The sequence below is a fragment of the Miniopterus natalensis genome, chromosome 11 (assembly GCF_054644295.1).
Source record: "Miniopterus natalensis isolate mMinNat1 chromosome 11, mMinNat1.hap1, whole genome shotgun sequence".
NCBI classification, from domain to species: domain Eukaryota; kingdom Metazoa; phylum Chordata; class Mammalia; order Chiroptera; family Miniopteridae; genus Miniopterus; species Miniopterus natalensis.
Genome location: NC_142091.1, coordinates 54,008,200 through 54,032,997, shown reverse-complemented (window position 1 = coordinate 54,032,997; position 24,798 = coordinate 54,008,200). Strand labels below are relative to the sequence as shown.

General features: G+C 42.2%; 1 protein-coding gene and 1 long non-coding RNA gene across 4 annotated transcripts in view; one reads left to right on the top strand and one right to left on the bottom strand.

The window, feature by feature from the left end:
• The window catches only part of ANO5 (anoctamin 5), a 51,038-nt gene extending 50,123 nt beyond the window's left edge, over positions 1–915 (bottom strand). For 2 of the 3 annotated variants that reach the window (XM_087821781.1, XM_087821779.1), the window contains exon 1: positions 618–734. In XM_087821781.1, coding sequence (XP_087677907.1) covers positions 618–657 — 40 coding nt within the window. In that variant the 5' untranslated portion in view covers positions 658–734. Of the gene's footprint in view, positions 1–617 lie in introns of all 3 variants that reach the window. The other variant, XM_087821780.1, reaches the window with a different exon arrangement.
• A 554-nt stretch (positions 916–1,469) lies between these two features.
• LOC148092031 (uncharacterized) overlaps positions 1,470–24,798 on the top strand; it is a 113,659-nt gene continuing 90,330 nt past the window's right edge. The window contains exons 1-2 of the long non-coding RNA XR_015715312.1: positions 1,470–1,494; positions 7,570–7,631. This is a non-coding gene — a long non-coding RNA (uncharacterized LOC148092031). The remainder of the gene's footprint in view (positions 1,495–7,569; positions 7,632–24,798) is intronic.

The window sequence follows — 24,798 nt, the reverse complement described above, 5'->3', positions numbered from 1 at the left end:
ACGGAGGGTCCTGGACATAGCCCCAGAAAAAAGAGGCAAATTTTTAGGAAAAGGCGTGTACTAAAGTAAAATAGATGCGCGGAGCATAGGTCTGCGCCACGGCCTCAGCAACCAATGAGCAAACAGTTCCCACTTCAGCTCCAAGAAAGCCGACGGCGCAGGGGCGCTCCGAGCGCCGCGGAATCTCAGCGCTCCGGGCCCGCGCCTCCCGGCGTCAACCGGGACCCCGGAGCTGGAGCAGCGACGGGCGAACGGAGGGGCAAGAGCACAGGGGCCCGCCGCCCTGCACCCTAAACCGCGGCTCTCGGCGGGAGCCTCGAGGCTCGCCGGGCCTGGCGCGCTCACCTCGCCTCCCAGCATTTTTCTAGGGCTGGTCTCGGAACCGCAGGCGATCCCAGGACTGAGGTCCGGGGCTGGCCGGAGCAGCGGCAGGCATCTCGGGGCGCCGACACCCGCCCACCCGGGGCCGGGGCGGTTCGCCTGGCAGCCCGCGCCCAGCGCGCGGCGCGCCGCTCGCCGAACGTCCCCGGGCTCCGGGCCGCGGGGCCGCCAACGTCCCCCGGGCTCCCTGCGCGCGGCGCCCGCCCCTCCTCGCGCGCCACCCCGCCGGCTCCTACCTCCCTCCTGCAACATCTCCAGGACGTCCGGGTCGCCCATCTTCGCCAGCTCGTTAATGACACTGACCGAGGTGACAGAACACAGCGACTGGCGGCCGGCCCTCGGACAGATGCTTAATCTGACCGTGGGCCGCCGGCCTTGCAGCGCCGAGGAGCAGGCCGGCAAGGTCTCCCTCCGGCCCTCCGGCAGGAGCTCGTTCTCCACCGTCCTCGGCGTCCCCGAGACGTCCAGCCAGTCGCTCTTCTTCTCCAGGCTCCTCCACAGGACACCGGCGCCCTTGGCCGCGGGCTTCTCCGCCCTCTCCCGGAAGCGCTCCTGCGACCCCTCCCAGTACCTTTCCAGCAGCGCGCCGGGACGCGGCTCGCCGGGGGGCTCGCCCGGGAGCTCGCCCGCGGCCTCCCCGCTCGGCTGCTCCCGCGGCTCTTCTACCTCCAGCGGGTCCGCGTGGTCTCTCTTTCCCCGCCTCTCGCTCCTCCCCGCGTCCTGGACGTCTGCCACCGCCCCTCCCTCCGGGGCCTCGGCCTCCCCGACCCCCGGCCGGGCAGGCCGGCTGCGGGCCCCCCCCTCCGGGCCAGGGCCGTCCGAGACCCCGGCGCCCGGCCCCGCTGCCTCCGCAGGCCCGGCCTCCGCCCCCCGCTCCTCGGGACCCGCCGGCCGTCGGCTCCCCTGGCCCGTCCGCTCCATTCTCCGCAGGGCGGGCCCGGGCCCAGGGCTCCTGCCTCGCCGGGGCCGCCCCCGCCCCGCCCCGCGGACGCCGCGCCGCCTGCGGCTCCCTGCGCCCGTTGTCGCCGCCCTCGTCCACCCGCGCAGCCCTCCCGCCTCCAGCGAGGGCGCTCCGAGGGGACCCCTCCCAGTTGCGGAGTTACTTTCCGTCGGGTGAGAAAAGCCCCCCTTTCTTAAGGGGACCCTTCCCCTTAAGGCCAGTACTCTCCAAAATTCCAGCAGCCCCCGCCCCCTCCGGCGCCCGCGCGTGGGTATTAACTTTGCTTCCGAGCAGAGCCGGCTTCCTCGACGGGGAACCAGACCTCTTGTCTAACAACGTTGGGAGGAAAGTCATACGGTTTTTTTGGTCCTGAGTTCGAATTCAGCCTCTGCCCCTAAAAGTTGGGTGGCCTTGGCCACGTTTCTAGAAGCGTCAGGTTCCCTAGCTTTAACAGGAGAACGATGCGCGCGAGGGCGCGTGAGGAGGCCCGCGCAGGGGGCGCTGGCCCGACGCGGGACGCGGGGAACCGCCGTGAGAACCAGCCGCGTCCCCCCGCGCCCCGAGGGCTTCAGCCTCCAGCGGGGCGGACGGCCCTGCTCTCCACGGGCCCCCCGGTCCCTTCTCCGCTGTGGACACCGCGCCAGCTGCCGGCTGCCGCCCCGGGAGTTGGGAGACACGGGCGGTTACCGTCTAACGGGTGAACATACAGGAGCGAGGACGGACTCGGGGTGAAGAGACTGGGCTGGGGCGCCTGGAGCGCACTGAGGGTTGCTTGACTGAGTTTGGGGTGCAGATGAGATGATTTAAGAATCAGCAGGAGCCTGGCCGGGCGTGGCGCAGCGGTTGCGCATGGACCTAGGATCCAGGAGATCGCGAATCGATTCCTGGTCTCCACCGGGCCTGATCCCCAGAGGCGGGCGTGCAGCGGAGCATCGTTGATGTTTCTCTCTCTCTCTCTCTCTCTCTCTCTCTCTCTCTCTCTCTCTCTCTCTCTCTCTCTCTCTCTCTCTCTCTCTCTCTCTCTCTCTCTCTCTCTCTCCCTCCCTCCCTCCCTCCCTCCCTCTCTCCCTCCCTCTCTCCCTCCCCCCCTCCCCCCTCCCCCCTCCCCCCTCCCCTCTCCCCTCTCCCTCTCTCTCCCTTTGAAGTTGATAAAGATATGTGTATATATGTATATTTTTTTTATAAAGATATTTTTTAAAAAGAATGAGATGACCAAGGAAGCCTCGTCCTTTCTTTTATTTTTATGCTATTCTATTTTTTCCCCTTTCTATTAACTTTTAGAACTGAGAATTACCATTTACAGATGGGGAAAAAGGCCTGGAGAAAAGTGTTTTGGTGAAGGGCATGGTTAACTGTGCAACTGGAAATCACCTTTTTGGTGTTTTTTCCTACATCTTGCTGGCTGTACTCTTAAACCTCTAGGAATCCATCAGTTCTGGTCACATGATTTGAGACAAGCAATTCCTTACTTTATGTATTTTGGAATTGTGTTTGAAATGTGTGTCAAGCAATGGGCGTACATGTGATTACAATAAATCCCTAGTTACCGTGCAAGTGTTTGGTTTTTACCTCTTGATTACCAATCATTGTTGGATTCTAATAACATTTACCACATGACTTGTTTCATGTTCTCCCTGTATGTGTTTCATGATCTTCCTGTGCCTGTTTCATGTTCTCGCTGTGTTTGCTTGGTGCTCTTCTGCTAGGCGCTGTGCATATTGTGATTCAATAGATGACTGCAATTTTTGCTTTATGTAGGTTAAATAAAAAAACACAATAAAATTATTTTTCTATGATTTTATATAATTATCAGTTTTATATTTCTTGATTCTGCACCATATTTGAAGTGACATATATTGACATATATGAAAAGATATTTAATGCTCTTGATTTTGCACAAAATTTAGTGGAATATTTTTATGCTGAATTGGCTGATATTCTATTCAACTTTCTGTAAATTTTGTTAACAAAAAGTTGAAGGCTCCCTGTGTTCTTTGGATAGAACTCTGTATCTTAGATCTTGAGAAATTTTCTCGGTAGTCTTATCACTGTAATATTTTATGTTGCTTATACATTTAAATTTTAAGATCTTTTTATGTTTTCCATCACCACACCCTGCCTCTTTAGACACACTTATCAACCATACATTTTGAGAATTATATTCTAAATAATGAATACATGTTCTCTTAATATAAGTGAACACACGGTTAAGTACAGCAGTTCCCTATTATCTGCTAGTTTTGCTTTCCCCAGTTTCAGTTACCCTACATCAACCAAGGTCCAAAAATATTAAATGGAAGTTTCTAGAAATAAACAATTGCAAGGTTTAAATTGCAGGCTTTTCTGAGCAGCGTGATGAAAACTCACACCCTCTCTCGAGCATGGTGAATTGCCCCACGCCTGCTTGTTAGTCACTTAGCAACAATCTTAGTTATCAAGTCAACTCTCATGGTGTGGCAGTGCTTATGTTCAAATTACCCTTATTTTACTTAATAATGTCCCCAAAGCTCAAGATTAGTGATATTGGCAATCGAATGTGCTAAAGAGAAGCCAGAAGGTGGTTCCTTTGAGAGAAAAGGTGTAAGTTCTGGACATAACAATGAAAGAAAAAAACCGTATGCTGAGGTTACTAAGATCTGTGGTAAGAACAAATCTACCTGTGAAATTGTGAAGAAAAAGAAATTAATGCTCCCTTTACTGTCACACCTCAGTTTGCAAAAGTACGTGATATCTAAGCCATAGTGAGTGATAAGTGATTTAGCTCAAATGGAAGAGGCATTACATTTCTGTGTGGAAGTCATGACATAAAACATGTTCTGATTGATGGCAAGGTGTGGCAGAAAGCATTGAGCCTATAGAACAGCAAGGGATCCCTTGAGACAAGTGACACAAGGCATTTACTGCAAGTAAGGGATGGTTACAATAAGGTATTCTGAGACAGACACATTCACACAACTTTATTACAGTACATTATTATAATTATTCTATTTTACTGTTGTTCATCTCTTAATATACCTAATTTATACATCAAACTTTATCATAGTTATGTATGTTAAGCCACTTAGGAAATTAAGCTGAACTGGTTAACTGCCCAGAATTGTATAGCTATTAAAAGACGGAGCAAGAGCTTGGATCCAGAAGAACCTGACTCCCCAGTTCCTGTTCTTAATTACAATATAGCTCTGTGAGGTGCGAACTAAAATCAGTTTTGATTTTGTTTAATATTTTTATAAATAGATCTAAATTTCCAGTTTTCTGTCATTTCTTCTTTTGAAATCTCTCACTCCTCAGCTATTGAAAATGATTTTATATAGCCAAAAGCCCCAATGGGAAATTTCCTGGGGTTGTCACTTTACCACCTCCCTCTTTGATCCCTATGACAGGCTGGTAGTTGATTTTCTTCCATCGCATCAGGTACTATTGTTTACGGATAAGTATGTGGTTATGGGGTTTGATGGAGCTGATTTCAAATTTAAGCTCTTAACTGTGTGGTATTTGGTGAGACTTTTACCATTCTGAGTCTCAGTTTTCCTTTCTTATAAAATGAAGAAAATAATTTCTTACCTCACAGGGTTGTTTGGTACAATAAGTGTAAGAACTCCTATGTTTTCACTTGTTCAAATGTTAAACCACAGGATGCCACTTTAATTTTATTGCATTTGTTATATTGTTGTTGAGCTGACTTTAAGTGGTAGAGTTTTGGAGAAGCTGGAGCCTATTATTATCAAATGTATATTCATTCCTTTAATTTTCATGATAGAATTTATTTTTATTAGTCTGTAATACTTCTAGTAATCTATGAAGCAAACCCACAGATTTCTGGACTTTGAAATCAAGTACATGATGCATAAAAATGTCAAAACAAATATTGTCGGAAGAAATGGAAAGAACTCTTAAGGCCCATGGACTCACATATTGATTACTCCATTATGTAGCGTTCAGATGATCTTTAGGGCTGTGGCAATGAAATAAAAATTTCTGAGAAATACTAGGTTCCTGTTAAAAGATGATTTAAAGTTTGGATTCAAATATGCTGTCAGTCAATTTGTGTTCCTTAAAATATACCCACTACTGAAGTTCCAAAGGAGACCTTAAAAGTTGGGTTAAATACAAAACCAAACCATTGCAATACAGGAGCTCCAAGTGAGTGAAAGCATACAATTATGCAAACTAAAATTGGTCAGGCCTGTAATAAAATATGTTTATGAAAATATAGTCTATTTTCAAAGTATCTAATTTGATTATAATTTCAACCATGAGTACAAAGAAAATACAATTAGAGAGTTCCAGTGCCTGAGTAGTTACATCTGGGGTTTTATCCACCTAATCCAGTCCTTTTGTGTACTCCACCCAGTGGCTCCGTGGTTTTCACCAGTAGCAAAAGAAGCATCAAAAACATATTTGACTCCCCCAAAATTATGAGGATACTTGTATCCGAGCCTGCTGTGGTTCATAATTTCATGTTTTAAGGAGAAAGTTGTTAATCACATTCTTTATTTAGTTCCCCCAAGCTAGAAACTTATTTGTAGTTGCAAGCAGTCCCAGAGAAAAAGAGGCCACCCTGCTTAATTACATAGTTGCTGTACTTTAAGGGACGGCTCTGATCTTGAGTGGCCAGAAAAGTCATCTTCAAAGACAAAGAAATGGGAGTAAATAAAAACAGGCTGCCTCAAAAATGAACTGATCAACATCCACTCCACTGAGGTTAGAGAAGTCCCTTCAGATGGACCCCAAGGCAGGGTCTGTGCACCAGGACTCATCCAAGTAGGGTGTCTAGACAGAAGAGAAAGTAACTGATGGCCACTCTGAGAAGATTTTACATCTGCGATTATTTAATTATCTTTTCACTATTCCCCCTCTGTTGCTCCATGAGGACAGGAGCCACATCTTGGACCACGTGTCTTTTACTCATCACTGCATCACCCAGAAGCAAGCGTAGGGCCGGACACATGAATATTCATTGATGGCCTGTTGAATCTGCCCTTCATTGTTTTGCTCTCTGATAGCTTCTTTTGGGATTGTCTTATCTCTTATGTCACCAACTAGATTATAGTCATTTAATGGAAGAGACCATACCTTACATTCCTCCAGAATCCTTCCCAGTGATGTTCCATTCAAACCAGGCTAGTAAGGTATAAACCGGAGAAAGTAAAACAAAATATAGGGAAGCAAGAATGTTAGTAAGGAGTTGTGATGACTCCTGCACAGCACATCTCTAAGGATACATTGAATTATATGAAATTTCCCAATTCAACCATATTTTACATAAATTTCATGTTAATTTTATAGAGTTCTATCTAACTATTGGAGAATAATAAAGGTTGAGAAACCAAGAAAAGTTCATAGCATTTTGGGTGGGGAAACAAGTTTGAATCATAGCTCTACTTACTAACTTAGTAATCCTGCACAAGCTTCCAACTCTTGTTGGATCTCAGTTTCCTCAGTTGTGAAATGGGCATCGGTGCCCTTTGTGGAGGGTTGTTGTGGAGATTAGGTGAGCCAAGAATTTAAGTCTCTAGCCCATTACAGGTGCTCAATAAAAGTAGCTCCCAATCATCTTGTGCAAGTATATTAACATCTCCTGGTCTCAATCTGCTTATCTGCAACACAGACAAAACAGATAAAGAAATTAAATGTGGCTCAGAGCTCATGCTCATAACTGTATTATACTATACTATACTATACTATACTATACTATACTATACTATACTATACTATACTGTTTATTTATTTAGGCTTTAAATTCAACTGGTATTAAAAAATCATCCTTCAGACTCCAAGATATGGAGTTAGTGTAGGAGACAGGAAAATAGAATGTCTGTGTGTGCAAGTGTGAGTGTACACATGCGCTCTGTGTGTGTGTGTGTGTGTGCGTGTGTGTGTGTAAAGAGGGTGGTTAATGTCTGTGCCTGGCTTGGATTACAGTATCCGTTTTTCTTCTTAATGCATGAATGAGTGACCAGTATATGTCACACTTCATAAATCTCTGTGTGCCTCACCTTCATTTGGTAGAAGCATGAGGTGCTTGTCTTAGAGTCAGAGTTTGCAAGTCTGCTGTTTGAATAAAAGAAAATTTATGGCACAAGAATATGTATCATTTTCTTTGTATTTAAGATCTTCCTTTTAATCATTTTAATCAACTGATTTCAGTTTCCATACTGGCACTGTGCTTAGGACTTTACATATATTAATTCATTTAATCTTTGTAACAACCTCATACAATAGACATTATCCTCCCTCTTTTTCAGATAAGGAAACTGAGGTACAGAGGGCAGATGGTTTTAGGAACTTTCCCAAAGCCACACAGCAGGTAAGTGACAGAGCCAGGATTTTTAAAAAGACAAGTAAGTTCCAGAGATCATGCCCTTACTCTCTGCACTACTCTAAATCCTAATGGTTTATTAATTTTATACATTCCCACTGCAAATCTACTACCTTGCAGATGTATTGTAGGCCAAAGTGATTACCAGTTATTGGTATGGAATATCCCTGGGGGGATGCCCTGCCACAGATAACTCTTTAGCTGTCTCTAATGGCACCATCAGAGTTTCATTTATTTGCATCATAAGTTACCTTCTTTAAAATGCTTATAGCAGGTGAGAACATAAAGCTGAGGGGAGGAGGGGGCAGAGATGAATCCTGGGGCTTTGGAAAACTGCTGGGAGGTCTGGCCAGGATTTGGTGTCTCAGTAAGAGGAAGGCGGAGGGGAAAGAACGCAGCTTCCCTGTTAGGTTAAACTCACAGCAGTGCGATTGTTACCTTGAGTCCCATGAGGAAACGGAACATCAGAGGTTCAGGGCTTGCCCAAGGTCACATAGCTCATGAGCAGCAGAGCATGGATGTGAAATTGTGTCTAAATGACCCCCAATTTTTAAGTGCTATTTTCTCCATTAACCAGGTTACCTTCTAGGGAAGGGGAGAAGGGGAGGCTGTGTAGCCAGGATCCTGAAAGGAGAAATAGGAGAAAAACCATCCTCTTTCTAAATGACTTTTTATTTCTATCCTTTTATTATGAATTCACGTCTACTTGTTATCTCCTGTATTGCGCTTTACTTGAAAAAAAAACACTTTATTGATGGAGATGTACAAAGCGCTGTGCTCGCTGCTGCGCATTGTCTGTAGGCGACAGTGAGGAGCAGGGCTGGGGCGGGGTGATAAATGTTTTACCCTCTAAACCAGGGGTGGGGACCCTTTTCTCTGCCAAGGGCCATTTGGATACTTAGAACATTATTCACGGGCCGTACAAAATTATCAACTTAAAAATTAGCCTGCTATATTTGGTCAAACATTTAATTAACTTGCACCCCTAATGTGATGGCTGGAACTGCTTCTCCTTGGCGAGGCCTTGGCAGGGCCAGACCAAAGGATTTCACAGGCCTTATGTGGCCGCCGACTGGATGTTCCCCACTCCTGCTCTACATGGAAACATGAGGCAAAAGGAAAGATTCCCACCTTAATATTGTCCCCAGTCAGTACTTCCAAAGTAATCCCACACTCTCTTGCCCAGCAAATCACATTTTCTCCCCAGACCATTTCTAGGGATCTTTAAACAGGACCTGGAAAACATGCTCAGAATTCAGTCTCTCAGCTGCGCCCCAGCCAGCAAACAGCTACATGGCTGCATCTTGCTAGGCTCTCCTTTGCCACAATCCAGTATTTCACAGCTGCTTGAAGGACCCTCCGCATGCCCGTGACAATACACACACCCAGTGGAGAGGAAGCTGCTGGCGTCCCAGGAGGTCACAGCCGGGTATTTTTAGGAAGAGATGGAAATGATCATCTCAACTTTCTGGGAACTGAGACTTATAGTGGCACTGCCAGTTCCTAGACTCTCACTAGGTCCGACATGACTGGGCTTCATCACACTCAGGGCCTAACTCCTCTCTTGCCCAGAGGCTCTCATATGACACAAGGGGTGTGTCTGGCAGCAAACTTCATCCCATCGCCTCTTCTCTTTCTGTCTCTTCCACTGCCGTGGCACCTCTTTCTAAAAAAAAAGTCCTCATGCCTCTAGCTAAAGCAAAAGCCCCATGTATAACAATATATATAAAGACAACCCTTGGCAAAAGGACGCATGTCACCTAACCACACACAGCTTTGCTCCAGGTAACACGCACATTGCATAAGAAAAAAAAAATGGAAGGAAAGGAAAAGGAGAGATTTTTTTGTTGTAGAGCAAGCATGAGGTTGTCAGAGACAAGCAGCCCTTCTCCCGAGGCTGGTCCTATTGTGCCGATGAGCCATCAAAGACTTGGAGCTTGCACTCGAGCTTTCCTGTGACTTATTGCTATGTCCAATGCCGTGGGAAAGGAAGTTCACTTCTCCATGTCTTGGTGGGATATTAGTTAATGAGAACTTTATAAGGTGGAGCTGCTGGGCTTTGGCTCAGTTCTACCGCAGGATTAGGGTTGAGATGGAAAGGATGGTATTTGGCGGTTGCATCTGCCCTGTAAAAGAGGTCTTGGGAAATGTGCCAGCATCCATTTATGCCTGTTTGTTTTGTACACGCAGAGGCTAAAAACAGGCCTAGTGCAAGAGAAGGGAGGCCAATTGCAGATAAGGAAAGAAACCAAGATAATAACAGAGGAAATGGGGAGCGAATTAGGGTGAAAGATGAGGTCAAGTTTAGAAACAGAGAACAGGAAGGTGTTGAAAATTAAGTGTGATATGTCAAAAATATAAGTGACAGTGTATTAGTCTGCGAGGGCTTCTATAACAAAATATCACTGACTGGGTGGCTTAACAGAAATTTATTTTTTACCCAGTTCTGGAGGCTGGAAGTCCAAGATGAAGGTGTCAGCAATTTCAGTTCCGTTCAGTTTCTCCTACGGCCTTTCTCCGTGGCTTGCTGATGGCCATTTCCTCCTCCTGTGCTCCCGCGGTCCTCCCTGTGTGTGCAGGCCCCTGGTGTTTCCTTGTGTGTCCACATTTCTGCTTCTTATAAGAATACCGGTCATATTGGATTAGAAACCACTTAACAGCATCATTTAAACTTAATTATTTCTTTAAAGGCCCTATCACCAAATACAGTCCCATCATGAGCTACTGGGGGTTAGGGCTTCAACATATGGATTTAGGGGCAGAAACAATTCAGCCAGTATCAGATATACAGGGTGGGGCAAACGTAGGTGTACAGTTGTTCATATGGAAAATAATACAATAATTAATAAGTAATGAAAGAACAAACTGTGTTTCTCGTACTCACCCCTGTATATCTACTTTTGCCCCACCCTATGTATTCAGCATAATGAACAAACATGATGTTTTGCACAATTAAAACACTAATTCATGTTAGTCTTCCACTGTTCCTTAAATACTTATTTAGTGGAGGTAAATGTTTCTCGATCCTGGACGGTATTTGGAAAGAGTCTAAGACTTTTTTCAGTTAAAAGATGACTTAAATTTACAAAACACTGTTTCAGTTCAGTAATTAGGAGGGGACCATTTCCAGATATTAAGTGATTCGATCTTTATTGAAAGGTAAGACTTCTCCCCTCCCTCCGCCCCAAGGTCTGCAGGTGCCAGCTGCCCGCTTAGGAGACAGGCACGTGTGACTGGGCTTTTCGCCTCTGCCCCTCCTGCCCACTTGCTAGCTGCTGTTTCTGGCTTCTAGAGGCAAAGAGAGAAGACAGGGAGGAAGTGAGGAAAGGCACTTCTTAGTCAGCTTGGACTGCTATAAAAAAATACCATAGACGGGGGAACTTCAAAACAGACATATATTTCTCACTGCTCTGGCTTGTGGGAAGTCCAGGATCGAGGTGCCATCGGCCAGTTCAGTTCTTGTGTCCTCCTGTAACCTTTCCTTAATACACGGGGTTGGAGAGAGGGAGGAAGGGAGAGAGAGAGAGGCCTTCCTCTTCTTATAAGGACACTAATCCCATCAGGAGAGTTCTGCCCTCGTAATTGAAAACTAATTACCTTCCAAAGGTCTCACCCTCAGAGACAGGCACACTGCTAATAAGTAGATGGGAGAGAAAAGAAAACTTAAAAAAACAGAATGCCAACTATTAAAAGAAGGAATGATGGGTGGAAAGCCACCATCTTCTGATTCAGACACAGGGTATGTACATTATCTCAAAGCGTCTTCCCAGAAATAACTTATTAATTTCCACAAATGGGACATCTGATGTGACATACTGAGGAAAACAATAGTACTTCACTAGTTTCCCAGGCAAAAAAGTGTAACCAGAGTTGAAGTATAAGGAAAAAACCCACAAGCTGTTGAGAGACATTCTACAAAATAACTGGCTTATAGTCTTCAAAAAAATGCTGGTAAGTAGATAGTAAGGTAGGTAACTCTCATGCATCACTCATGTGTGTGTATTTTGATAGACAGGTGGACAGATAATCAATAGCAATATATCTTTTCACCTGAAAAACATCAGCTCTTTAAACTTACCCTAATATGAGATTTTTTTTACTATTCTTAAATCTTTTGGGAAACGTGGATTCCTTTTTTTTCCCCCAAAATAAAAGTTAAAAATGATTTTGCCACTCTAACCATAAGACTGGTATGTTGCCCATCCTAGGAAATTTGGGAAGTGTCAAAAATGTAAAAAGAAAATTAAAAGTATCTGTAATCCTACTATATAAATCCAAACACCATTTAGAAAGGAACTTTAAAATATACATTGGGAATATACTGTGTATATAATTTGTTTTAATTTACTAATACAGCATGATGTTATCAAATGTTATTTAATAATTGTTGAAGACCTAAATTTTAATGAAAGCATAATATTTTTGAAATGAAAGGAAAGCTGTAGTTTTCCATTCCCTTTACATTAAGTTTATTTATGATTTTTTTTACTGTCATATTGCTCTGGCAAATGTCTTTGTACATTTATATTTAACATATCTCTTATGATTTTCTTAAGGTAAATTAAAAGAGGTGAAAATTTTCAGACTAAAAAAAAATCTATCTACCTACACACATGCATTTCCACATTGCTTTCTGGAAGATATTTTAAAGCAATTATTACTTCTGCAGTGGTGTATGGGAATGCCTATTTTGCTGTATAGTTACTAGCATTGAACACTATAATTTTATTTTTGTTTTATATTACATTGCTGAATTACTACTATACGTTTTTTTTCCTTATGATTTTTTGCCATGCTACTTCTGTGAATTCTGCTTTTATGCTTTGCTGACTTTTCTATTGAAATAGAGTTAGAGCTTTTACTGTTTGCTTTATGTAATATTTATCTACATTTAGACTGATATAAAGACATACATATTTCAAGGTGTGAAGCTAGAGTTAAAGGTAGACAGAAATAGAGGGGTAAGTTTAGAGGGAGGGAAGAAGGAGGGAGGAGAGAGACAGAGAGGGAGAAAGGAAAGCAATGATATATATGATAAAATATAGGTTTTCCATCACTTTAAGATTCCTGAGGAAGAGATTATATTTTCTGGTCGATTTTTATTATAATCACCCTGATAGTAATATGTTTCTTTAGGTTAAAATAATGTGTTCCCCTCTCTTAAAGAAGCATATATATTCTATTTAGAGAGACCGTTTCAAGAGTGTATATAGTATATTTCAACTTAACGTTTTTCTTTGCTCCCTCTAGTGAGAAAATCTATTTATGTGCACGTTGTAGAATTTCTGGCTTCTTTTTCAGTGGTTAGTGCCCTCTGGTGTTTGCAAAGAAGGGATGACACTATATTTTGCCTCTAGTTTGTTTTCTGCTTGTTAGATTTCCTTGGCACTGATGAATTGTATCTATACAGATTGAGATAATGTTTGAATATATTCAAATTTTCTTCAGATAAAAATAAATGACAGTCAGTAGTTATTTTGGGAGAGTTCTGACATTTAAAAACATCTGGAATTTCCATCTGGCAAATGAGAATAAAAATTGCCTGGGAAACTTAGTTGCCAGTGGCTCCCCTTTACAAAGTCACAAAATGAAATATTCACATTAAAACCATGAAGTCCATTTCTTGATGATGTAAAAAATATTGTGAGAATAGCAGCAGCAAGAGGGAAAGAGACCTACCAAGGAGGAGGAAAGAGGAGAGGCAAAGGAGCCATTCCTCTTTGTTGTTCCAGGACTACTATATTCTTTCCTGCCCTCCACAAATCAGGGGATTGTCCTCCCCTTGAAAATTTTCCATTTTTAATCTAATATGGAGATTTTATGGTAGCTATTTCTGTGGTTTGAGGTCATTTCACTCGTTTAAGGTGGGTTTCAGTTTTCTTAACTGTCTATTGATATGTACCTAGTTCAGTAATTTTTAAACCACTTTGAGGGGGAAGAGGAAGAGTAGGCACTTATTCAAACAAAATATCCCATGGACGACCAATGTAAAATGTAGGGAAAATCAAAACTAATGTGGCTCAAGTGGAGCAGAGAGCTTGGGAGGGATTTCAGTTCCCTGTTATTTAACCTTCCCCCTTGTTGACCCCTGAGTTCAAATATGGATCACCTCTGAGGCCTCCCTAGTTCTTGAAGAATACATTTCGTTGTTGTTGTTTTTTCTTACTTTGTTTTTTTATAACATTAGTATTTATTGCTTTATATGAGTACTGTATTGAAAGCCCAAGCATTCAGTTCACACACAGAAATTATACAGTTATATACTGCATCACAAAAGCAGTGAACACATTACATTCTGTAAAATCTACTTTACAGAAATTGAAAAATTCTAAATATTAAAAGGTCCAGCCAAAGAAAACAGGTATAAATTTTGGAGCCAGTAATTTTGACAAGAAAATTGTATCTTGTATGACATTAGATATGTGAACTTGAAAATATTGAGTTTAAAGTAATCATTGTGCTTTGTGTTGATTGGAAAATATAACACTGGCTGTTAAAGAAGCATGTCCAAAAATATTTAATTCATTTCAAAATGTCATACAAATTATGGTGATTCTGTGCACCCCTAAAGCTTCAGTCTTAGCTCCAGTACATTACTAAGGTAATATATTAATTTTCCCAGTACAGTGGTGTTTCACATCATTGACATTTGTATACTCTAGAATAATTTAGAAAGAACTGTGTAGTATTCACAATGTTCAACAAAGCAAGCAAAAAGTTAAGGAACCTGCCCAGTTCTTCTGAGATGTTCTCATGTCAGCTTTATTTATAAGCATTCATTCACCAAAATAGCAAGCTAATGTTTGAACACAGATTTTATTGTTTGTACAGTGGAACTTTAAGTAGTATACACACATACACACACACACACACACACACACATACATATATATATATATTACTCTAAGAGGGGAATGTTATACTTTTCTGTTCCTATAAGAGATGAATAAATACAGTGGATACTTTTTCCATTGGTAATGATTGAGTTCACTCTTTCAGAAGACATTTTCTTTCTCTTCTGGGTAATTAAAATAAAATCTGGCCCTTGTGAAATCCTGGAAATCTAAAGTCTGCTGAAATACCAGGGTAAACACATTCCAAGAGATCTGTTCAAACTAAAAATTCTTTTTTATACCTCTGAGGTGCCTGAGAAAAAGACTTCGTAGTTTATGCGAAAATATGTCTTATCTTTGAAACTGAAGAATACATTTTGGTCAATAATGGCAGCACAAAGGACATTTACAAAATGCCTCTTCCCCGTAAGTGGTTAAATGTCACCCTGAACTGCAGAAAGTCTGCTCTCTGTAAGTGATTTTGTATTTCAAAACTAATAAAAAATGTCTTTCATTTACTGATGTACTTGACTAATACTTAATGATAACCAGACAGTATGCTAGGTTCATAAAAAATTGAGAAAGTCCCTGTCCTCCATAAACCCTATAGGAGAGAAAGGACATGATTGCCCAGATAAACACAGCACGGAGATGGGGATGCGTCCCATGAGGGAGATGCAAACGTGGCGTGAGAGCGCATTGAGGAAGATTTGACCTGGGCAGGACTATCAGGAAGGCTTTCGAGGGGAGGTGATGCGAGAAGCCAGCGAGATCGAAAGGCAAGTTAGGGGCTACCTGGTAAAGCAAAGAAACGTTTCATGCAGAACGTGGGCAGGCATCGGCAGGGCACGTCAGTTAACCGAGTGGATGAGACAGGGGCCGTCACAGGATAAAAGTGTCGGTGAAAGAAGGGGGATCATGAGTGTGATCTGGACGTGTTACATCTGAAGAGTTTCTGAGACAACCTGTCGGGTTGACCATTACAAACTCTTACGTGAAGTACAAAGGAACTGCCTAAAGCGGAGGTGTAGATCTGGGAGTCACCCATGTTGCAGAGCTATGGAGACCTGAGTGTAGAGGATGGTTCCGAGAAAGAAAGTGAAACGTGACAATATAAGGGGGTCTTGGATAAAACGTTTAGGAGCTTCAATATTAAATGGCTAAGTAAAGAAGGCAAAAGAGTTTAAAGTGAGCAGCCATAGTTGTAACCAAGTAAGAGAGTATTATGATTATGTCCCAGGATGATGGGGAAGAAATTATTTCAAGAAGGGAGTGGTCAGCAGACTCCATGCTGAGACGTGAAGTAAGGTATCCACTGGATTTAGCAACAGGAGGTTTTGAGGGCCCTGTTTCAGTGAAGTGATAGAGAACAAACTCTAGATTAGTGTAGTTGGAGGAGTGAGTTCGAGGCGAGTTGAAACATCTTTTTAAATGTAAGTTTGGCCTTAAAGTAGAGGAGAGAGAGGTTGCTGATCGGTGTAGGATGTCGCATTGAGAGAAAGATTTAAAATTTTTAAACAGACAAGACTTGAGTATGTTTAATCACCAATGGAAGAAATCAGAAAGATGTTGCAATGTATTAAAAAAAAGGAATAAGAGAGATAGTCAATAATGCAATTTTCCAGAGAAAAGTAAAGACGATGAGATTGAAAACGTATTGGAAGGTACCCCCTTTAGCTAGGCAGATGGGCTTTCCGTCCATTGTAACCAAGGAGCAGCACTGTTTGTTTAGCTCATTATATTTGGTGGCACGTGGAGGAGATGTGTGTGTATGTATATACATAATTCTTGTACTTTATCTGTGAAGTAAATGGTGATACTTTCTGCTTAATTTTAAGAATGAGAAGGGCTAAGTTAAGATTTGAGGTTAGATGAGTAGGCCAAAATAATGGAAGAATGATTTGGCCAGACAAGTCTAGAAGGTTGGACTGGCAGTGTTGAGGATATGTCGAGGTTGGTTACCATGAATTTATGGGTAGTCGATCTGCTTTCCTTGACTGACTCACCTTTATTTTGTTTTGCCTTTTACCACATACAGTTTAGCTGGGAGAAATGTAATAAGAAGGCAACCGTGGAAATAAAATTTTATGTCTATTTCAAATAGTCTGCATGGTTCTCTACCCATTCAGTATGTATAATAACCTTTTGAAAATCCCTGGAGCCACCCCTGATGTAATTGAATAAGTACAAGTGTAAAACAGTAACCTAATCATTTAGAATATAAAAGCACTTAGATCAACAACAACAAAAAAGAGGACAGGTGAGACCACGGGACCACAGAATCTAATGGGGCAGCGACATTTCAAGACGCAGAGTAACCCTTCCTGGGACTGGGGAGGGAGGAAAGAGGCACAGAATGGTGCTTTCAGAGGCAAACCTAGGAGATGAAGCATGCTAATGTTTATAAATGAAAATGTTTTATAGAAGGAAGGAAGTGGGGATTTAATGTGACTAATTTCACTTCTAAATCAAGTTTTTGTGCCATTGCATTGGGTGCTAAAGCATTAAGAACAGGTAAACAATGAAGACGTAGCAAGTCTGATAGCATTCTGCCCCTGCCTCTTCTTTCCTAGATGCAATCTGTTATCCTTTCAACGAGACTGACCTGATGTAAGCAATAAAATCCGGCTTTCGTGTGTTAGTTACAATAGCTTCCTTTACCTCAGCTCTGCAGTGTATGTGCTGCGTGCGGAGTACGGGATTTGACCTGCCCTAAGAGAGGTCTGGTCTTTTTCTCATTCCTGGGAGGAGACCTCTAAATCCTTGCAATTTCCTGAGTGATAGGAGCTTCTTTGTTATTTAAGATGGGCCCCTTGGCCTTCACCTGGTAGTTTTATTCTACCTGTTACCCAGGTGGCTCATGGTGGGCCCCTCTGGCCCATGCAAGCTTAGCCCAGTCTCCAAGGAGGAACTGGGTACTAGAGATTGAGTTCAACCACATGAGCAATGATTCAATCAGTCAGGCCTACGTAGTGAATCCCAGTAAAGACTCTGGACTCCAAAGCTGGTGCAAGCTGCCCTGGTTGGCAATACCTGGGCATACTGTGATACATCAATGGGGAGAGGATGATTGGAAGCTCTATGTATGACCCTCCTAGACTTTACCCTATGCTTCCATTCCTTTGGCTGGTTCTAATTTGTATTTTTCTCTGTAATAAACGTGACCTTAAGAATAATAGTGAGACCCGTGAGTCTTTCTAGTGAATTATCCAACCCAAGGGTGGTTTTGGGAACCCACGAACTTGCTGTTGGTGTCAGAAGACTTGGGAAGACTTGGCAGTCTGGAGGACTGTGCCCTTAACCTCAGTCTGGCCAACTCCTGGCTGTGCAGAACCAAATCAAATCTTTTGAATGTCTCCTCTTGGTTACTCGATTTTGGACTCTAAAAGGCATATTTCTTTTGCATCGTGAATGAAGATTTATCTGGCCTTAGAATATAGCTCTCCTCTCATTGAAAACCCCGTTTCCCTCTACTGACCTCTCACTTCAGAAACAATGCCCCTGTGGGAGGCTTAGCAGTGAGATTAGAGGATCCTATTCCTACATCACCTCTGAAATCAGTATTTCCAGCTCCCCAAAATCTTAGCGCTGTGTATCAGTCAATGCCCAATCAGAAGATAAAAACTACACAGTATTAAATAGGGAAACTTTAATTAAGAACTATTGGCTGTAACCGAATTGGAGCAATGAGGGTTTGGTAAGAAGTACAGGGAGCTCTAAGAGGGCAGGGAAAGCAGACTAAAGGAGTAGCCAGCACCAAGGGAGATCATCCCCTCCAGCCTAGGGCTGAGACCCAGACCTCGAAGGCTCTGCCTGGTCCGTTGGACGGTAGAGATGTGGCTGTGGTGTCTCACTAACGGAACTCGCTGGGCATTCATCCTCTGGGGCTGGGGAATGTTATTCACAGAAAGCTATTTTACCTGCGGCACTAAAGTGTAAAACTGCCCGAGTGAGAGGATCCTGGGGGAAGCTGCTGTCCGCTGGGTGCTGCTAGTCACTGTTCACCGCAGCAGCCAGCATCTGGGGCAGCCACACTCGCTGCAGGAGCTGGGTGCTGGCGAGGCCCCCTGTGCCGGCGAGGCCTCCTGTGCTGGTGAAGCCTCCTGTGCCGGCGAGGCCTCCTGTGCTGGTGAAGCCCCCTGTGCCAGTGAGGCCTCCTGTGCTGGTGAAGCCTCCTGTGCCAGTGAGGCCTCCTGTGCTGGTGAAGCCTGCTAAGGAAGCCCAGCATAACCAGGAGGCAAAGCCCTCCGCTCAGCAGTGTTTCTCTAGCGCCCTCTACTGATGCAGCTTAATATTGCGCTAGCTGCCGGAGAAGACGTTTAAAGAGCCCAGTCCCATTTTCACATGGCAGGCAATAAATTATGCATTTAGATTTGAGAAGCAATAGATTGATAACTGGCAAAGTCTTAAAGTTATATGATAGTTTACTCTCTGGAAGATTAAGGGACTTGCCCAAGTTACACAATGAGATGGGACCGGGTCCCAGGTATTCCAATACTCAATCCAGTATAAAGAAATCATATGTATTTGTTGGATGAACTCATATATTTTTACTATGGCTTCAAACGACTGAAAATTGTTGGGTGTACTTTTCTCCCTCCAAACTATTTTCTTCTGGAAGAATTTTCTCTCTTTGAAGTTCAAGCAATAAAAACAGTGGTGATATTTGTTGAGTAGAGACTATGTATTCACAAAAACCCAGAGAAAAATGAAATACTATCCTCATTTTACAAATGAAGAAAGTAAGGCTTAGGAAGGTTAAGTGATTTACTTAGTGTCAGACAGTAAGTGGCAGAGTAGCTTGTCTGATTCCAAAACCTGGCTCTTAACTGTTAATGCTAGTTGAATCAAGCACTTTATTAATTACAGCCATGAAATTCTTACCTAAATAGAATGGAGTGTTCCTAGGATTAGGGGAAAGGAGATAATTATAGAACAGTTATAGACGGGAGAGACAACTATACAGCAAAAGATATACCGATGTGGGTGGGCTATTTATTTGCCTATGAAGAGGTGGGAGTGAGTGGTGGAGGGGTTATAGACCACTGTCAACTGAGAGAACCCTGAAATTTTGGCAACTGGGCAGAAACTGAAGGGCACTGGGCAGCTGGGGTTAGGGTAGGACTGCAGGAGGCAGGCGGCCTTTACAGATCACTAATGCCTCTTTCACAGCTGGTTAAAAATACAGCTTTTTGCTTACTCCCTTCACCAGTCCAATTCAATGAGCTGTGGTAAGGTGTGGGAATAGGTGAGTGTGTGAATGTGTGTGTCTGTGTGTTAATCTCCCCCTTCCCAGCTGGGTTTAGGAACCACTGAGTGAGCACAACCCCCTAATTCTACAGATGAGAAACTGAGGTCCCACGGAGCAGAGGTGATTTGCCCCACGCCTTGGAGGGACTGTGTTAAACGCACTTTCCTCTGCTTCAGGGACTCACACACACAGGTCCTTAATCTATAGGATATAAATTCAGCTGAGTATAGAGTTTCCTCTTTCCTTTTTGCCTTGCTTCTTTAACTGTTTATTATAAATATTATTTTTATAAAATTTGGAAGTGGTTTACATCATTTAAGTAAGGGCAGGGTATGGATTTTGAGCAATTACTCTGGCATTGTAACGCCATCACAAGTTGCATTCTCAGTGAGGAAGGGTCTGGAGATTTTGCCAGGTTCCTCAGGGTACATGCAGGGTAGGTGGTATCCCTTTCATAGAGCATAGCTGCTTAAATGTTGTTTTATTTGTGTCCTTGGTTAGAAAATGAATTTCCAGTGAGATGAATGCAATGTCACTTGAGGCTGGGAAAAGAGCACTTTAATATTCTTGAATCAGCTATATTTAAATCAGCCTGTCCAGTAAAGGCAGATCTCCAGTTCATTGTCAGCTGATGGACTCAGATTGGCTGCGTCCGAGCCTCTGAAGTGATGTGTGCATGGGTGCTTAGGGGACCAAACAGATTTTCTTGTGAATTTACAGAAAAAGTGCACAAATATTAGTGAGCATACTTACAATAGAAAGAGATGAAAAAACAAAAATACTGTACAATGAAAACTACAAAATTCTACAAAAGCTATAGTTCTACAGAACACTTTGTAGAATAACAGAAATGGAAAAAATCTTAGATATATTCTCACCCAGCCTCTTAATTTCACAAAAGGGCAACATAGAGTTGAGTTTTTTCTCTGATAGTCAACTTTGCCTTCAGAGGCCTTTTAATCATGCAAATATATCACAACATGACGTATTGTGTGGACACAGAGCTGAAGTTGTAATTACAGAAACCACCAAAGTAAAACCACAAATTTAGAGCTAAAAGGGACCTAAACCTTGCTTATTCTAAATTGGGAAAGAAAGCACTGTAAGGCAGAGGCCTCTCCCAGCCAAGACCCAAAATGATGTCTCCTGTTTTTCTGTTCGTAGCTCTGCCAGTTGCTAGGTATAGGACTTCAGGCACTATCTTCCGTGACTTTTATTTACCTCTTTTGTAAACTTGGGATAATAATTATTTATAGGATTGTTGTAAGACTGAAATGAATTAATAACTAGAAAAGTAGTTTCAAAATATGGAGTACTACGTATTCATATAAGTAAAAATGAGTATAGTGTATACTCATATAAAAGCAACATAAGTATCGTTGTTTACATTATTTCAAAGGAAAACTCCGAGATAAATCTAAGCACTGAGCAGAGCTTCTACTTTCATGCGAAGAAACTCAGTTTTTGAAAGAGCTGGCTCCCAAAGAAAATAGACAACATTTAAGGCAAATCCACAAAAGTATATGATAGAAATTGATGGAATCAGCATTGCAGGAGTGAAAAGTCACTGTCTTTGTTTTGAAATTTGCCTGAGGCTTTGTCAGTCTTAGTGCTAAATGGCAGACTATTGATCACTTTTAAATTATCTTCTCAATTAATCTGTTAGACTTAGTACAACTTCTGTTATGGCGGAAATTCATTTGTCAGAGAGAGCAAAGAGAATATGGGCCATGTTTATTGTGATGAAGGTGGCATGGAAAGCCCAGCTTGGGTGAACTGTGAAAAGGGGCCTAGTGGGGTTCTGCCCCCCATTTCCCGTCATTTCTACCTCTGTCCTTTCGCCCCCTTATCCTTCCTTAATTTAGCACTTAAAACCATTTCATATATATTCATTTACTTGATTTTTGTGTGTATCTTCCCAATAACTGTAAGCACCTTAAGAAGTTAGATAAACCAGAAGAGAGCCTGCACATTCTGACTGCAAGTAACCACTTATTGGATGAATGCTACAAGTTGAACTTTGGAAGAAACTGAGGAGTCAGATGTAAGCACCAATTACTTAAAACATTATTTTTTGGAATCCCAAACATCGTCTTTACTTTCTGGGTTGTTGCTCATCCTGTTTGGAGGGAACTTCAGCAATCCTGCTCCCCTGTGATTTGATGACACTTCAGGTGTGGCCACATAATTCAACAGCAGTTGCGAGTAAGTTTCACTTTATACCTCCGTTTACCTAGTGAGGATGCAGTTATTTTAGGCAGCAAGTATAACTCTTGGCTTATAGTGAGTTAGAGTCCATTGAAACTCTAAGTTTTATTCACCTGAAATGATGTTAGGTAAGATTTCTGTATTCCTGAAAATGAAATTCCTTTTTCAGATCGAAGTACAGGATTTTACCCTGTTCCTATTGCTACTTGTCAAAAGCCTTTTTAATATGTTAGCGTTCTTTCTGTAGTGGACATGTGTTGTTCCTCTCTGGGATTTAGCCTTTTTGACACTGTTCTCAGTTTTCTCACACGTGCTTGCCTACGTGTAAAAGAATGGCCCCTGACCAAGAGAACCTTAATGCTCTCTTAGCTTGACGAAACTTGAGACAGGCTTCTTCCCGACTCTGGGTTCCTGGCCTCCATTTTCTTGGAGTATTTACTTTAGGAAATTTGTAATCCCAACTCCCTGTTCCTTTGAGATGTAAATTTTTTAAAAAGCTTATTGCCAGTTTTACAACCCAACAATGGTTTTCTCAAGGACTAGAGAATCATCTCTTCTGAAGGAAGACATGACCCCGGCCTCCCCAATTCTGTAGGAGGGTAGGCACCTAACTTCAGCTGTCCCCTTGCTCCAAACTATAAAACTGTCTTCTGCCATGAAGGTATAAGCAAGTTTACTTTTCCTTTGAGTAAGGCCAATTAGCAAAGACAGATGGCCTATCCCCCACCCCAGCTCTTAAAACTCTCCAGCTCTTTTTCTTATAGAAGTTGGGTATCCAGATTTGGTCTGTGGTTTCTCCCCTATTGCTGGTAATGGTATTGGAATAATATCAACTGCTGTGTGTTCATCTTGTCCAGTGTTAATTTTTTCTTTAAGATTCCTCTTTTCTATACTTGTTCTCAAAATCAGAACTCATTAGAATGACCTGTGTAGACCCCAATTGAGTTTTCTGGACACTTTCCGTGATTTTCCTCATAATAAAGAATTATATATAGCCTGGCTGGTGTGGCTCGGTTGGTTGAATGTCGAATGGGCAATAAGAGGTCACTTGTTGGATTCCTGGTCAGAGCTCATGCCGGGTTTGCAGGCTCGATCTCCAGTAAGGGGGCGTGCAGGAGGCAGTTGATCAATGTTTCTATCTCTCTCTCCCTCTCCCTTTCTCTGTCTCTCTAAAATCAATAAAAACATTTTTTTTTTTTTTTAAAAGAATTACATATATTAAAGATTTTCTTTCTAGAAACTTCTCTTTGAATTTAATTTTTTTTTTCCTTTTGGAGTTCCTGTCCTGGCACTATAGCTATAGCTGAGTATTTGGAAATATATTTCATAATCATCATTATTGTTTATATTGGTGATGACGATTTGATGAAATAATTAAATTTTACATAGTGCTTTTACATAGTACTTTATATAATGCTTATACATATAAATCTCCTGAAGAATATGCATGTGCTCAATGAAATTCAAAAAGTTATGTTTGAATGGCCTTCTTAGTACCTGTATATTTATGTTTGGGAGGGATAGTTGCCTGATTCCAGTTTTAGTAAAGACACTTTATTTTTGGAAGTGCCTATGGTTCAGGAACCTTATTGTTTAGGGTAATTCCATTCAGATAAAAGCATTTGAGAAATAGGAACAATATGAATCACTATTTGGTGATTACGTCCTAAATCTGTGAAGTGACAGGAAACCACATTCTTGGCAAAACACACTAGGTACGTAAGGCTTATAAATAATACATTTCCTGGAATTTTGCTGAATACAAATATAAATAAATGGGAAAAATAAACTTCCATTAACTCCAGCCTCCAAGTAAAAAAAAAACCAAAAAAACCCCACCCAGCTTAAGTGTTATTAATTTTCTAGTGACATTGTAAATTCTTAATCTCGAGAATTTTGCTTACCTTTTCCTTTTGTGTCTCCACCCTCCAGCAATGCCTGGTTAACAATAGGCCCTTATGAAGTGAATGGGACCCAAGGAAGGGAGCAAAGCAAAGGGATTCACTGATATATTTTCCTTCTAATGATGCCAAATACATAGTGTCACAGGAGGGAGGTGTATGATAGAGGCTAGCTTTTTCACTGGGAGGAACCGTACAGTTAGTGTCTGGGGAAAATTCTGTTATTAAAATATAATAATAATAAACATTCATTGGACAGTTTTATGTGCCAAGGGCTGTACTAAATACTTCATATGAAGTATCTCCTTTTCATCTTCATTAATGGCACTGTGCATTTAACCTATTATTACAGAAGAGAATGCTCTGGTTGTTGTCTTGTAATAGATTATATCATGAATTATTCCCCATTTTCCAATTTTTTCCAACTGTAACCTCCCAAGTGTTGGAATTGATAAGTCTAAAAAGGAATACAAGAAAGGAGAGACTAAATATTAAACAACATGAACTTTTTAACCAGTTAGAAACCCTATCAAAGATACCAGAAATGGAGAGCAGAGGGCTAGTAAGCTTTGGTAGGATGAAAAATTTGGATTAGAATTTTGTGCCCCCCTCCACCCTCCTGACATTTACAATTAGAACAGACTATAAATATTCAGATAACCTTATAATAGAAATTTAATTGGTTTGCTTTTCTTGCCTTTCTTTGCTAACCTACAAGAATTGAATGCAAATTTTTCTCTTTACCCCCTGGATGGTTTGAAGATTAAGTCATCTTTTCTCTCAAAGAAACAGGAATACATTAGGATCTGACTTTAATGAGCCACCAAAGCCAATTGAGAAAAACAAATAGAAAGGCTAGGGCTTAATGAACCAGGCTAAGAGAACTGGAGAAATGAGGGCAGAGATGGGAGGCCCCGGTCCAGGGCTAGAAGAAAGAGGGTGTTGTGTGGTGGTTGAATATG